The sequence below is a fragment of the Apostichopus japonicus genome, chromosome 23 (genome assembly GCF_037975245.1).
Source record: "Apostichopus japonicus isolate 1M-3 chromosome 23, ASM3797524v1, whole genome shotgun sequence".
Classification (NCBI taxonomy): Eukaryota; Metazoa; Echinodermata; class Holothuroidea; order Aspidochirotida; family Stichopodidae; genus Apostichopus; species Apostichopus japonicus.
This window is the reverse complement of record NC_092583.1, coordinates 1,828,913-1,844,728: the sequence shown is the minus strand read 5'-3', so window position 1 is coordinate 1,844,728 and position 15,816 is coordinate 1,828,913. Positions and strand designations below refer to the sequence as shown.

At 38.8% G+C, this 15,816-nt stretch overlaps 1 protein-coding gene across 5 annotated transcripts in view; it reads right to left on the bottom strand.

Moving 5' to 3' along the window:
* Nucleotides 1-8,064, bottom strand: part of LOC139964495 (dnaJ homolog subfamily C member 13-like) — a 64,846-nt gene extending 56,782 nt beyond the window's left edge. Inside the window, exons 1-10 of one of the 5 annotated variants that reach the window (XM_071966090.1) lie at nucleotides 7,704-8,064; nucleotides 7,085-7,165; nucleotides 5,650-5,725; nucleotides 5,126-5,278; nucleotides 4,867-4,914; nucleotides 3,724-3,870; nucleotides 3,296-3,349; nucleotides 2,442-2,584; nucleotides 1,016-1,175; nucleotides 95-186 (exon numbers count right to left, since the gene is read on the bottom strand). In XM_071966090.1, the coding sequence (XP_071822191.1) occupies nucleotides 95-186; nucleotides 1,016-1,175; nucleotides 2,442-2,584; nucleotides 3,296-3,349; nucleotides 3,724-3,870; nucleotides 4,867-4,914; nucleotides 5,126-5,278; nucleotides 5,650-5,725; nucleotides 7,085-7,149 (938 nt within the window). In that variant the 5' untranslated portion in view covers nucleotides 7,150-7,165; nucleotides 7,704-8,064. The remainder of the gene's footprint in view (nucleotides 1-94; nucleotides 187-1,015; nucleotides 1,176-2,441; nucleotides 2,585-3,295; nucleotides 3,350-3,723; nucleotides 3,871-4,866; nucleotides 4,915-5,125; nucleotides 5,279-5,649; nucleotides 5,726-7,084; nucleotides 7,166-7,703) is intronic. The other 4 variants (XM_071966086.1, XM_071966087.1, XM_071966089.1 and 1 more) reach the window with 4 other exon arrangements.
* Between the last annotated feature and the right edge of the window lie 7,752 nt (nucleotides 8,065-15,816).

The following is a 15,816-nucleotide window of genomic DNA, read 5'->3' as shown; positions in this document are numbered from 1 at the left end:
TCTTATTAATTCAAATACTGTCTTTGAACACTTAAATTAACACAGGTTTTACATCTTATAAATACAGATGTTTGTTATTATTTTTTAGACGTACCGGTCTGTTGATGTGTACTTCCTTACATCTCCTTTCACAAATTCTAGGTGGAACATCTGCGGAGAGTCCTGGATTCTAATTATTGCAAAAATCTTTGAAAAACAAATGGAAAAAAACAAAAGAAAAACTTTAATCAATATTTGTAGAGTGACAAATTAATTACATCTAAGTATAATGTCAAAATAAAATAAAACTGTGTTAGAGAACTACTTCTCGCCGTCCAGTGCTACGTAGCGGGAATGAAACTCCAACCTTACTACTTGATCTAACAACTTACCTTACTGCCTTTTCCCATCACCAAGAAACAAAATACAGGGGTTAACGTTTTGTTGGAGAAAGTGCAAAAATCTAGCAACAACCTGTAATGTCACACCTATTCTCGAATGTGAAATGGCTTGTAATCAAGTCTTGTTACCAGATCAGGATAAGGAGGGTGTACATTCCCTCCCCCTGCCCCCCCCCCTTTTCAGCCACAACCAAACAATTAATAGCACAACCTTGTTTGCAGACCATGTTAACAACAAAATTTATGAGCCTGAATATGCCTAAGAAAGAACCACTTCATGATAAATATAAAATATCATATTTCTTTCTGGAGGATGACTCCCCCCCCCCCATTGCCCCCAGATCTTCCGAGGAGTTGGCTTCATGATATCACTGCCACACCCACACCTTTCTGAATTCCAGGATCCATCCCTAATTAACCATTGCAAATTTCGGAACAAATTTTGATACAGAAAAACGAAAATAAAGTGACGCGACAGTCGGAACATCGCTGAGAAATGGATCCACGAAAAGAAAAAAGAAAAAAATTGAAAAAGGCACAATTTTTTTTAAAAACCTTGACGGTCGAGTTGACCATCTAACCCTACAATAGATGTGTACGAAAGCGTAACATTTAGCACCCTGTTTAAATCTTACATCGCACAATGGTTTGACCGTTACAACGCTGTAGCTGCCCGGGTCTCTCTCCACTATACAGCTCTCCGTCAGACAGAGCAGTCTACGTGGGGGGTCCTCATGCCGAGGACTGTACTTGTGGACCGCAAACTCCGCCAGGGATGTCAGATGTTCATCGGAGCTGTCGGAAAAAGTGAAATCGAATCCGTTTCAGAAAAAGCGTGAAAGACAAATCCGACCGTCGGTCTATAAATACCGCATGCCCTTTAATTTGCTTCCTTTGTCATCTTTAGATTATACCCTAGATACCCAGGTCAATAGTTCAAAATCACTAAATAACATTTTAAAAAACAACTAAAACGGTCTTTATTAAATAAGCATGTGTAAAGTTTCTAGTTTCTTTTCCTATGTTTAGGTGTATTTTGGTGGGGGGGGGGGGGGGTTGTGTGTGTTTTTTTGTTGGTTGACTGGTCTCGATAAGCTCTGCTTCTGCCAGGTCTCCCCCACTTCACATCATTTGTATATATCAATTGTTTAATTCCTATGGAATGTATTTGTATTGTATATTCAAATGTTATATGTTCACTTTGTTTATGTTATGGTGAAGTGGAAATAAAATAGTTTTCAATTTTAAAAGATTAGTGTCACCTAAAGTCACCCTCAGTGCCCTCAAATATGTCATATCTGTCACGACAAAAACGTCATTCATGTCTCATAATTTATGTTCCCCTAATTTATGTTCCCCTCTTTTACGGTCAAATTCACGATATATTCAAAATGACATGTTTTATTGTCTCCTCTCCTTCTATTTTGGATCGGGTCGTGACCCTTGAGGTCATGACCCTTGAATGCTTCAAAGTAATATTTAGCATGTTTAAAAGTCAAAATTTGGAGCCAAGAATGACAGATGACGATATAAATATGGCAGATATTTCAAAATTGCAAGTCGACTTTGGTGTCCTAAAGGGTGGGTGGTTGGTGAGCTATCTAACTAACTCCTCCTTGCAGTGACTAGAACATAAAATGCTACCAGTTACCAAATACAATTGACACCTCCAAATGAAATTCCCAGATAGTTTCAGCTCCCTTGTGAACGAAGTGGCAGTGGCCTGGCAAGACATTTATGCTTTGATATGCTTTAGTAAGCATTGTAAATTTTTAAAATTTATTATCTCTGTTTTATATTTCTTCTTTCTTTCTTTTGAGGGAGGGGGGAGGAGCCAGACTGGCTGGGGTGGGTGTGTGTGGGGGGAGGGGGCTGATCATGAGGACATCTCACCACAGAAGCTACAGGGAGGGTTGAGGGTGTTTTTTTATTTCTTTATATCTGTACAATTTCTTTGTCCTTCATGACTAGATTTCCCTTTTTTCTTTTCCCTTTTTGATTTTTCAAATTACAGAAGCTACCCAAAAAATACATCCACTATAATATTTAAAAATTTCTTACCTGTATTTGCCCAGCCTGTTCTGAACAAACTGTTCAAAGGTGATGGCTTCCTTGCGAATCCTCAGGGTGATTGCGATAAAAGTACCCGAAAAGTCCATGGCTGCTTTCAAGAGCTGGTCTCTATTCTCGGTTGCAAAGAGGTGCTGAAAATAATAAAAAAAGAGAAGTCGATCGACCCTTCAACGTCATAACCAACTCCATCAAGTTTCGTGTTTTTTAAATCTATTTATTTGTCTGTTTGTCTGGCCTTAGGTGGTTGAAACTCCAATTTGTGTTTTATGGCACAAGTTTATAGCATCTTTCAGTAGCAGTTGAAACTACAATTATGATGATAAAACACGTTCCGTTAGGTAGCTTTTTGCAAAATGTCACTTGTAGCTGTGTAATAGTGTACTTACAAATAGACCCTGTGGCAGGTTGATGCATTGAAATTAAAAAGAAATATTTCAATATATATATAATAATAATTTTACATGTCAAACAAAATATACTACTGAGCTCATTTCACTTTGATGATATTTTGATACCAAAATCCTACCAAAAATATATGTCATTAAGCTAGACAATGCAAGGCTCACTGTCAGGTTAATAAAGATGAAAAAACTGGAACCATTTAAAGTTTTTTCCAATTTGTTTCAATGTTACATGCCATAACGTAAACATGAAATAAAGCTGGGCTGTGAAATATTGATCACGATAAACTCATTACTTTATCCAAAAATCGAATCTGTCCACAAATTCTAGCAGGCACCCCTAAGTGTGCTCGAGTGCACTTCTTTCATTCGAGTCAATTCTCGATACGATCGTTGGCGATACACGACAAGCTGCTTTTAATGAGGACTCCTTCAACTTACTAGTCTGCTGAATCCACCGTGTACAATAGCGAATCCTCCTGGGTAACCAGACACCTGAAAAAAAAGACGAAAAAGAGATTTAAAACAACAAAAAAAGAGATAGGGAATAGGGAAGGAAATCAAACTTGAATCTTAAAATCATAAAAAATATAAATATAATTTTTATGAAGGGAGGAAGCTAAACAAACTTTACCCTACACCAGCAAATTTGACAAAACTATGAAACTGGAATTTATGCAAAGAATGATTAAAACTGGTTAAAGTAAGGCATTCTCCTACATGTTTACAATTATACATTTTTTTTACATTTCCTGTCAGTAGCAATACAAATAACCCCACAAGGATGGCTCACTACTACAACCCTCCCTCTCACCCCCACTGCCCCCCTTCATCCTAAAATAAAAATTCTGATAGACTCAATCACTTACCTCTGTGAAGCCTTCTATATCTTTGTAGCAGTAAGTGCATACTGTTATGTTGGATTTAGCATCTATTTGGTCTATACCATTGGGCGTGACTTCAAGCACCACCTGTTTCCGAGTTTCGCCCCATGTGTGCTTGAAGGCATTGAATCTCTGCAATGGCAAACACAAAAAACAACTTTCTCCGGTAATTGTACGCTGCATTGCACATCATATTAACATCAACAAAATTTTCATGAAATATTAAAATTAAAAGGCAATTTTCACAGTCAATCATTGTTTATTATATCTTATATTTGTTTATATTAATTATAATTCACAATTTATCACATAATTTGACTGCTAGAGTGAACAGCAGGCCCACGATATGTTGAAAGGATAGTTAAATTTATTTTAGATGGATAAAAGAGGAACATGTTGTATCCATCATGGCAACAAATTTCCATGCAATTTCTACAGTGAACTTTCAAACGTTTCATAGTTCAAATTGCCAGTTTGTACTTTATTAGAGCTTGAAGCAAAACAGTATGATGCCATAATTGAACACAGAGAGCAAAATGTTTCTTCATCTCTCTATTTTATTCTTGCACTTTATTCTATTGCACTTTTCACTTTCAGATACACTATTAAAGACACTTTCAGCTAATACCTGAAGATGTCCTTGTTTGTGGCGTAAATGGCCTTCCAAAGCGACAGGTGCGATGTTGCTTATTTTTTTTTTTTTACTTTTGTGGTTTTTCTTCTTCTTTGGTCATTTGCTTTTTCTTTTTGCTTCACACATTGCATCCAAATTTGGGATTATTCAAATTTTGGATTCATTGCAGCATGAAATACAACACCTTCATAGGACTTCGACTTCCCATCCCCTTAATTCCACGGTGAAGTCTGAACCCTGCCTAATCCAGGTGAAAACAACAGAGCGAGAAATACAGCAAAACACAGCATCTTCAAGATGCTGTGTTTTGCTGTATTTCTCGATGCCATCTTGTGGTCAGTATTCGACTACGATTATGGATTATATATGATGGATTATCCTTCAAGCTAATTCTGATAGCTTTCTGATTGTACAGTCACCATCTTATTTTTGTAATATGTTCCATCAGAAATAAAAAGAGGAAAAAAGTCCAAAGAACCATGGAGTCTACCAACCTTAGATTGGCCTTTCTGAGGGCCACCACCAAACTGCTCCCGGTATTGCTATAAGAGAAGGGGAAACAAAATTTATAAAAATTATATAATGTTCTAAATGTTTCACATTGCACTTTTGGATGTGTTCTGAAGGAGATGCTGAATCAAACAAATTTTTATGATCATTTCGAAGAGGTCGATTTGCTCGGCTTTATTTACTAGCTTTACGACAAGATCGACTGGTAGGTTTTGCCAACGAACTGTTTTTAATCATACGTACCAAGGCCCTCGTCAGGACGTCGGCCCTGAATTCAGTGGAGAACCGCATCGTTTCGACTTTTTTGCTGCTCGCTTTCCGCACTGATATGACAAACTCGTTCATCAGAGGGGCCTTAGCGTTGGGTGCGATCCCAAAGAAGTCACTGTATGGCCACTAAGTACGTAAGTGAGAGAAAAAAGAAGAGAGGTTTAATGCAGAGTCGATTTTATCGCACATTTCGTGAAACTTGTTTTCGTAGCACCAGTCTACTAAAATGTGTGATTCAAGATGGAGACCTTCATTAAAGGCAACTGATTATTAGCTTATGGCCTTCATTGCATTAGTTTGCATGAAATCATGGCTGTTTTTAATTTCCTAGAGCAATTAATTAAAATTCCTGAGATCAGCTGAGGTATAAGTGCAGGAGTAGATGAATATTAAAGCGACCACAAAACACAAAGAAAGGAAAACAATAACAGTAAAAAAGAGTACAAAGGCTGTGATCAACAGTGAATTGACAGACAAAGAAATGAAAGAAGACCTACTTGATTTGTAACTTCCATACTGCTCGGATTATACGTTGTGACTCCCCGGCTTCCCACTGAGAAGACTCGTTTGTATCTATAAAAATAAGAGAAGTTATTCCAAAGTTCACACGACTAGTTACAAATCTACATCTCACAAACTGTTCGTGTGCCGTGGTACATGCTATAGGCAAAACAAGCATGTGAAGATTTAATCAAAGCTGTGACTCAGGAGAAGATACTATATATAAACTTTGTTTCTCCTCCCCACCCCCTCCAAGATGCTACTGTATGACTCAAAATAACTCCATTCAACCCAAGTTATGTTTCTTCAAAATCTCAATCAATATCATCCTGCCTTTGAAAAAATTAAATATTGAATACAATTCTATCCATCTCTCCGTAAAAACTGATTTTTAATAATGTGAGAAGGAGAAGCCGAAAGTCTGGTTACAGGTGCCACAAATGGGCTACGCAGGGAGATGTGAATTCCACAAAGAGCTAGGGCTAAAACAGCTAGTATAAACGCAGCACTAAGTTGGATCAAACTTAAAGACAGACAGACATACAGACAGACATCAGCAATGACTGACCGACCTCAAATTCCAATTTGTCAACTACACACTTTCCAGGCCAATGTTATCTTTTCAAGTACCTACAGTATCTACGTATCAAAAGTGCTATAAGAATATATTACATGTAAAATATATGTTAAATATATGTAAATATTTTATGTAGGTTTTCTTTCTTCATCAGGCCTGAAAGTAAGAGTCCGAACAGAACTTTAGTTGTCTCAGATGACCTTTACAAATTTTAAAGCTACCAACAAGTTTTCATCACGAGGACGATTATCCACTGATCTGTGCAATGGTTCACATTAGTAATTTATAGTGCCACCTGGCCCAGAAATGTGAACGGTAGCTAGGCTAGGTGAAATAGGGAGAGTAAGGAGACCTCACTATTTACAAAAATGATAATACAGAGTTATGAAGACATAGGCTTTGACAGTCCCATATTCCTATCCTCAACTTCAACAAGAGCTGGAAGGAAATTTGGGCTACAGCATACACCTGCTTTCCTTTTGCACCTCACCCCCTCCCACCCCCACACTTGAAATCCATATATTTACAGGCAAATTGCCAGTATCTTCCATTCTTTGGCAAGTGGACAAAAATCCTTACAGGCTAGTAACATCAGACTCCTACTGCTTATTATAGTCAATACTATTGGGCCGCTCCAATAAGCCTGTATGTCTAGTAACTGATGAGTCCTGTTATTCAGGAAAATGCCAGTGGGAACATGACTGAAGCCAACTGACTTCGTTTAACTCTTGTAATAGTTTTGCAAATGGCTATAATTGTGAAATTCTAACATTGATACCAAACTGTCTATCTCTCTCATATCGCTAGAACTGTGCAAATAAAGCTATACAGAGACCTCTGTAGGGCTGACTTACTTTCCACGCCATGAGTGCTTTGTTGTGAAGTAACTCGCCACATCTTTGTTGTCTGTGAGGGCCATGTTGACAACAGATTCTCTATATGAAAATGAAAACAGGAATGATTCAAGAAGTAGACATCATAAATATGAAGGATGGCAACATCAACCTAATATCTTTATCTGCACAATTTGCTTAAATGCTGGTATTTTGGCGACAAATATTGTTGCTTGAGAAAAAGTTGAGTTTTTCAGAGCATAGGCCTATAGCCTTAAGAACTTTTCGATCTGACTTGACATTGTTTGCATTTGTGAGCATTATTAATCCTTTTTCTTTATTATTGACTTGCTTTAGGTGATACCATGTAGGCTAGTCCATTCTGTATTACGCTCGAGCACTGTCAAGCTAATGGCCAACCATACACGGAATAGTCCTAAAGTTAGGCTTCTTGCAGTAGCAATACACTATAATATATACATAATAGTGTACTGTAGTGTAACTTAATACTATACAAATTACAAAGTAAGCCTAATGTTTAAGTACTCTATAGCCTACACAATCTCTAAGTTAACGTTAGTCTATCATAACCTAAAACTTTTTCCCTTTCGATGGCATGGTGTCATTGCAGAAAACTTACAGCTACCAGTAGTTCGAGGTGTGTTATTGTCAATAGTAACTGGTGTATATATATCTTCAATTCGACATTTCGAACCTGGAGTCGAAGCAGACAAGAAATTTAGAACAATTTGTGTTCTCCTTCGCCCTCACAAGGTAGTCGCCATATTTACATGTTGTCGATTTGGTACGCATGCGCAATGGGCGTGACCTCTGAGATTTCTGCAAACGTCTCCAGGCTTCCCCAGGACCAGGGACTGGGTAGACCTACTTTCTCTTATTTTTCATTGGCGTTGGCGCCCACCGTTCCATAGTTATCTGGGCAATATGATATCATGCGAATGATTGACATTCACTCCATCCTATCCCACATTTCTCCAAGTGGATTTAGTGATGTAGCGATCACAAGACAGTGAGTCACAAAACATAAAGCGTGTGTTTATGGACAGCCATTTTAGCATTTAATCCAGAATTTTAGATATCTGAATTAAAATTTCAGATATCTGTAATTGAGGGTTACTTGAGATATCTGAATTTTTAATTATGATATCTGAATTAGGGTATGAGATATCTGAACCAGAATATAAGATATCTGAATTAGAATATAAGATATCTGAAATTGAATTCGAGATATGTGAAATTGAATTTCAGATTTCTGTAATTGATTTTATAGATAGGCCTATCTGAAATTGAATGTGAGATATCTGAAATAGCATTTCGTGGTTTCTATAGATCCTCTAACCCCCTGTATGTTAAACTTAATATAGACAGAGGAGAAGGGAAAGGGGAGGCGCATATCCCCACCAGTGGCGGCGGAACCGGGGGGGGGGGCTTGGGGGCTCAGCCCCCCAATGAAAAAGTTGAGGGGGCAAATGCATGATAAGCCCCCCCCCCCCAATATTTACCAAGGCTCCGAAACGTGCATCTGCCCATTTTTCAATGCATACTTGTCGATCTGTCCGATGCACACGTATACTATATAGGTGTAATAATTTTAGTAATTGCTGGGGGACCGTCCTGGTCCCTCGGCCCGTCCCCTGGCTATAGAACACATTGTCACCCCAACCGCGTCTTCACGCCCCGTGAAAAGTGGAAGCAGTGAGTGTGAGTACCGGTAAGCGTAACACAACTTCGTCTTAGGCCAATGACTTGCCTCATTTCAGCCAGTTCTCCAACATCCCCTTACCTTGTGGCGGAGCGTCCATATATACAGTCAGGGGGCGGATCCCCCCCCCCCCCCCCTGACGGACTCAAGTGGACTGCTGGCGCCATTTTCAGCTTTTCACTACTTTTAACTTATTCGCGATTATTGACTATTTTATTGCGCTCTCATATACCTATTGACATTTGTCATATTCTGTTGGTGTAATTTTCCGACAAAATGGCGACGACACCTATTTATTCTCCGTTTATCTGCAAATTAGCAAGGCCCGGAAAGGGTCATTTCCTGCAGTCTAGGGAGTAACTTTACTCAAAAATTTTCTGTATGCTCCGCGCCAACCTGTGGTGGCGCTCCGCTTAGATAGTGTCGAAAGCGCCCCCGACAGACCATTCTTGCCCCCCTGACCAATACCCCTAGCTCCGCCACTGCCCTTACAACACTCAAAAACTCCTTTGAGAGTACACTACGAGTAATAGCTACTCTCTTAAACCACCATCGAATATACAAATTACAATGTTTTTACAGACTTTTACGTGCAATCTGAGAAATTGCAGGCTTGAGACCCATATTTTAGGGCTAGGTATTCGCAGCATAAAACACTCGGGAAGTGCCGTTTCCGGCCATCTGGGGGTTTGAAAAAAACCCAAATTTCCTTGTACGCTCCGCGCCAACCGATGGTGGCGCTCCGCTTAGATAGTCTCCACACATTAGCCCCCCCAATAATTTTTCCGTTCCGCCGCGCCTGATCCCCACCAGTTCGAATGCCATGCAATGGTAACTAATGATTTAGGTGATGAGACAATTACTCGAAGTTTAGGTCGGGATGGGGAGGGGGGGGGGGGCACTGAATTTGTTATTCAATTTGAATAGAGATCGCTAGGGATGCACCGGATCAAAATTTTTTGATGCGGCCGGAACCGGATTTTGCCGGATAGTACATGAAATCCGGTCGGATAAAATCCGGCCGGAACCGGATTTTTTCATTACACAAAAGAAAATCATTAATAAGAAGTAGAAGTATGAAACAAGGAGCAAATCGTAGGTGAGGTATTCGCATATTATAAAGAAGGTGAAATTAAGACCCCATTTATGATATTAAATATAACTTGACGTGGTGTAATCTACATTCTTTAATAAAATATCTACAATAAAATTGTTGACAAGCTTGATACAGTATGTAAATTTGTTTGCTGGAAAAATACTGCCTACTACCAATGAAGTTTGTTTTAAAACGGGAAGCTACATTTCACAAATCTCATACTTTATACTGAATAAAAAGATTATTTATATGTTGTAATAACACTACTATCTGGATTTAGAATTGTCTTTATTATTCATTATTTGGTAACAAATTTTTACACTGCAATATTATCTGTAAAAAAAAAATGGTCGATCTTTAGAAACAGTGGGTCAGACCATTGAGAAAATTAAATTAAACATGTTAAACCTATTTTTCCTTACTTTGAATGTTTTTATTAATTTTTGGAAATAGTTTACATTGATTTAATTTAATACCAACACCTTTTTAAAGAATAATTCAGGCCAGATTTTGAAAAAGATCCGGCCGGATTTTGAAAAATATCCGGCCGGAACCGGATAATTGCTCACTATCCGGCCGGATAGTCCGGCCGGACCGGATGGTCCGGCCGGACCGGATATCCGGTGCATCCCTAATCGACTGTAACTTACCAGGAAACGAACCATTCATTTTGAGGATTCATGATGAATGAAATCACTGTAATCCATGCGTACTGAGGAGTGTATTTGAGAGCAAATTTAAATCGTATTCCGAATGTGTATTTCATGTATGCTGCCCTCTCTTATGAACCAATTTCGCGTTTTTAAAAGTTTTGAGTTGTTAAGGTCACCAGTACCAGTCATACTATAGCATGGTAGAACTGATATAAAGATACATGTTTCCTAAATCTCTTTTGGACAGTTCTGGCCGACCACATGCCTCGTCAAATATTGAACATATTTCATTTAAGACGATTCGATATCAATCATACTGACTCGTGAGGCCGCTTCTAAACGTTCGTGTAATGTTCTGGCTCTCCAACTTAAAACGCAAAAGAGTAGTGTTACCGTATCTAAGCGCAAATCTGCAGGTAGCATACGCGCATTAAAAGCCCCATTGACTTACACACTAAATCACAAATGTAATGTGGTCTCTAAGCACACTAAATCACAAATGTAATGTGGTCTCTAAGTCTAGATATAAGTTTTCACTAGCTAAACGCTACCCATCACCGGATAGCTGACAAGTTGGCCTTTCATGGCACCGTCAATTTTCCGTACCATGAACGCGCAGCCATTTTTGGCTATCCGAGCCTGGAGTTTTCGTCACTTGTAAACAAACCTCTTCTTGGCACCCGGGGTAATATTGGCAGTTAAGGGGTTTTATTAAATTGACCGACTGCTACGGAGAGCCAAACGTTCCATAAATGTCGAAAAAGAAAGTGAAGTGTCCAAGTTAATATATATATGTCCAAATCGATATCAACATGTTACAATTCGATATCAACATGTTACAATTCGATATCAACATGTTACAATTCCATATGAACATGTCGAAACAAAATACAATATGTCATTGCGTCTATCGACATGTCAAATTCAACATCAGCATGTCGAAAACTTGTAACAGCATGACACGTACTACACTTGTCATGTCAACATTGCTTGCTAGATACAATATTGAAGTCGTTCTATAATTTTGGAACATCGGCGCGCGCCAACGTTTCGTTAATGCCCAAAACTGTATCAGTATGTCGAGATTTATATGAGAATGTCCAAAACTTGTGTCAGCATGTTGAGAGAAGGAAATAAAATATTCAAGCCAAAGGGATCACGTTGATGCCTTAGTGCAATTTTTAGGCCCTTTGTCTATTTTCACATGATTAATTCCTGTGTGGGCAATTGGGCCTTTGAGGTTGCTGCATGGGCCCCGTTACAGTTAAAAATGAATTCGTTGGTATTTTTGAATACCGCAATGTCCAATACAGCCAACACCTCTAAAAGAATTATCCTGCTTTTTGTTAACATAATCAAATCATGTGTGGGCCATGGGTCCTTTATGGCTGTTGTGTGTGGCCCGGTACAGATAAATGTCGTCGATGGTATTTTTTGGTTTCTCCAATGTATAAAGGGTTCAATGCAACTACAGGAATTATCCTTGTGTTTTTGCATATGAATAAATCACTTGGGCCATGGGCCCTTGAGGTTGTCTGGGCCATGGTAGAGGATAAATTTGCAGTAAATCGACCTGTGACGTCATTATGATGGCTCGCATCTTGCAGTGATGTGAGCCTAGTTTATTGCATTGCACTGCACTTGGCCTGCGTTTACTTTCAACCCAGTCTGCATCGATGCGATACTCAACTGGACCAGGAACCCAGAAGATTTGAAAAGAGACAGAGGGTTTGATGGGAAGGTTATGTCCGTTTATGACCAGGATTCAAGGTTATGTACTGCTGCCGTGCCACACGATGTGCGTGTATGTAGTCTAAAGGTTCCTTCAATTACAATAGGGGGCTCAAATTTTGATTTAATCATGTGGAAGAGGCAAGGCAATAGCTTTGGATAAAACTCAAAGTAAGATACCCAGACAGTAGCCAGAAAGGGCCCGTAGCCCACACATGATTTAATCATGTGAAAAGAGAGCAGGATGATTTCTTTTTATTGGCGCTGGACCCTATGGTTATCGGGTATTAAAAAAAAGAAAAACCTATGACTACAAATTCATCCTCTACCATGGCCCAGACAACCTCAAGGGCCCATGGCCCACACGTGATTTAATCATGTGCAAAGACACAAAGATAATTCCTGTAGTTGCATTGGACCCTTTATACATTGGAGAAACCAAAAAATACCATCGAAGACTTTTATCTGTACCGGGCCCCACACAACAGCCATAAAGTGCCCATGGCCCACACATGATTTGATTATGTTAACAAAAAGCAGGATAATTCTTTTAGAGGTGTTGGCTCTATTGGACATTGCGGTATTCAAAAATACCAACGAATTCATTTTTAACTGTAACGGGGCCCATGCAGCAACCTCAAAGGCCCAATTGCCCACACAGGAATTAATCATGTGAAAATAGACAAAGGGCCTAAAAATTGCACTAAGACATCAACGTGATCCCTTTGGCTTGAATATTTTATTTCCTTCTCTCAACATGCTGACACAAGTTTTGGACATTCTCATATAAATCTCGACATACTGATACAGTTTGGGCATTAACGAAACGTTGGCGCGCGCCGATGTTCCAAAATTATAGCACGACGTCAATGTTTTATCTAGCAAGCAATGTTGACATGACCAATGTAGTAGTGGCATGCTGTTACACGTTTTCGACATGCTGATGTTGAATTTGACATGTCGATAGACGCAATGACATATTGTATTTTGTTTCGACATGTTCATATGGAATTGTAACATGTTGATATCGAATTGTAACACGTTGATATCGTTTTGGACACTTCACTTTCTTTTTCGACATTTATGGAACGTTTGGCTCTCCGTAGACTGCCCTCTATTTTCGACAGCGTTTCAATATTGTGATTTCGTGTGATGTTTGGGGGTATAAAGGGTAGAACATTTTTCCAACATGATTATTATGATAGATACTATTTGAAATAATTTGTAAACAATTGAAATTAGGAAATAATGTGCTAATTTGCATAAATATTGTGCAAGCTCCCATTGCCGCTCTAAGTATTATTTTTGGTTTTGAGAGTTTTTCTTCGAATCCCAGCCCTCTCAATGTCCAAAAAATAAACTTTTGCAAAAAATTGATTGAATATTTTTTTTCTTCTTTTTTTATACTATTGTTTTAGTATATACCTGCCAAAGTTGCCCAAAATGTAAAAATCATTTTTTTGGGGGGGTTTACTTATCACATAAGTTTTAAGAACACCACATATTTACATCAAATTTGATATATATAAATATCTAAGAATGCCAATGTTCATTTTTAACATAAGAAATGTGTTTTTTATCATTATACTTTTTATTTATTCGACAAATAAGCCTAAAACCTGCCAAAGTTACCCCTTTTTACGGTAGTATACAATTTTCGTACGCTGCTCCTGGGAGTCCTAAAGGGGTCTAAAATTGCCTCAATTTACCCAATTTTCTCACCACATGTACTTCCATTCATGTTCTTCAACATGCAAACCACAAAAAAAAACTAGATCATGATTGATAACAGGTCAAAAAAGATGTTCTCCTGCTGCTTTTTGGCACTTTTCCCGAAGGAGAACAATCGAGCGGATGGATATAGACTCTAATAGGAGTATGCCACATGCATCTGTTTTGAGCGTGGCCGTAAAATGTAGGCCTACGATATTGAAATTTCAACATGATTTTATAGCATGATTAAGGGGCGATAGGCCTACCGATGGATATTTAATAGCAATTAATTCAATATACATATGGTCAGGTCAATCTGTTCTTCAAGAATGTGTTTCTGGTGTGATTTAATAATAGTAGCATATACAAATTATAAAAATATATATTACAAAGGAGTATGTCTCATATATTTGTAATGTCATCGGTGGATTCCGTGTTGTGCTTAGGAAATCCTCCTTAAAAACCTTTAAAATGACACCCCAATTATTTGAAAAATGCCCAGCCTCCTTGTTTGTTAAATGCAGGTCAAACATAGCTCAAAATATGTCAAGAAAATGCCATTTTCTTTCTGTTTTGACATTGTCAATTGTTTCCAAATTTTATAGAAATGAAAGTGTCATAATCCAGGTCTGACTGAGTACTCTGCGGCAGCTGCGTGATATGATTTCAATGACTGCAGGTAACGTCATATTGGCGTCTAGAGCAACATGACGCGAATGCTAGTGCGCATACTCATATCCACATTGACACAAAAGAGTCGACAGTACATGAATTTACAAAGCACTGGCTTCCCCTCTTTCACAATCGCTGAAAAATGTCGCCAAAACACAAATAGGCTATATCAACGTTAGGATGTTGAACACATCTGTTGAACACGTTTGTCCTAAGTTGCCCTACTGTATATCCACAAGAACTCGCATTTTGGCTATGTTTATAATTTCGAAGGGAATGTAAACCGCTGATTCCGACTTACATTGTAACGTATATACTTAACGTTTGTGGATCTTGCTGTCAAGGTATTTTCCAAAATGTTACCATGGAAACCAACCAGTTATGGTTGCCTATATGGTATGACCATTAATACAAGCTATAATTGATGTTAAAATCACTTGAGAACAACATCATTTGACCATATATCATGAACAGGTTTATGAGCCAGGACAATCTTTATTCGACCTCTGAAACACCTGCGACTTCAATTTGTTTTGGTAATTAAATGTATTATATGTGCCAATGGATCATGCCAATGGTAATTTAGCTTGTGTTGGGTTTGGTTGTAAGGTGCTCAAACCACTCTAAAAGATCCCCTCCCATCCCAGCGTCTCTCTTTCAACCCACCTTTTCCCCGCCCCCCCCGCCCCCACCAACCACCACCCACCGAGACCGTCCCAAAAAACGACAATTAACCACAAAACAAAGAAAATCAAACACACGCACGCACGCCAAACATATTGGTTTCAAAATGGAGAGATTTATTTCTGCCGCCTTATAGTCCCTGTGCATAGGTAGGCCTAGTATCACACCTATAGTATCAATTCTCGAATAGAATGCCTTAAGTTTACCATGCATGACGTCAACCTTTATTTGGCATAGCTATTCGTACGTCACAAGTTATGGAAATCCGTCATATGGAGTCTGTCATGCATGCTACCACGCAAGACTAATATACAAAATGGTGTTACACATTTACACCACTAAACATAGCGTATAGTCCTATGTTACCTCCAGTGGCGTAGGAAGGTACTTTTGAGTGGGGGGGAGCTGAAGACTGACGGCCGACCTGGGGGAGGGGTCTAAGGGGAGGGGTGTCCCCCTCCCCTTTGGATTTTTGTTGCAT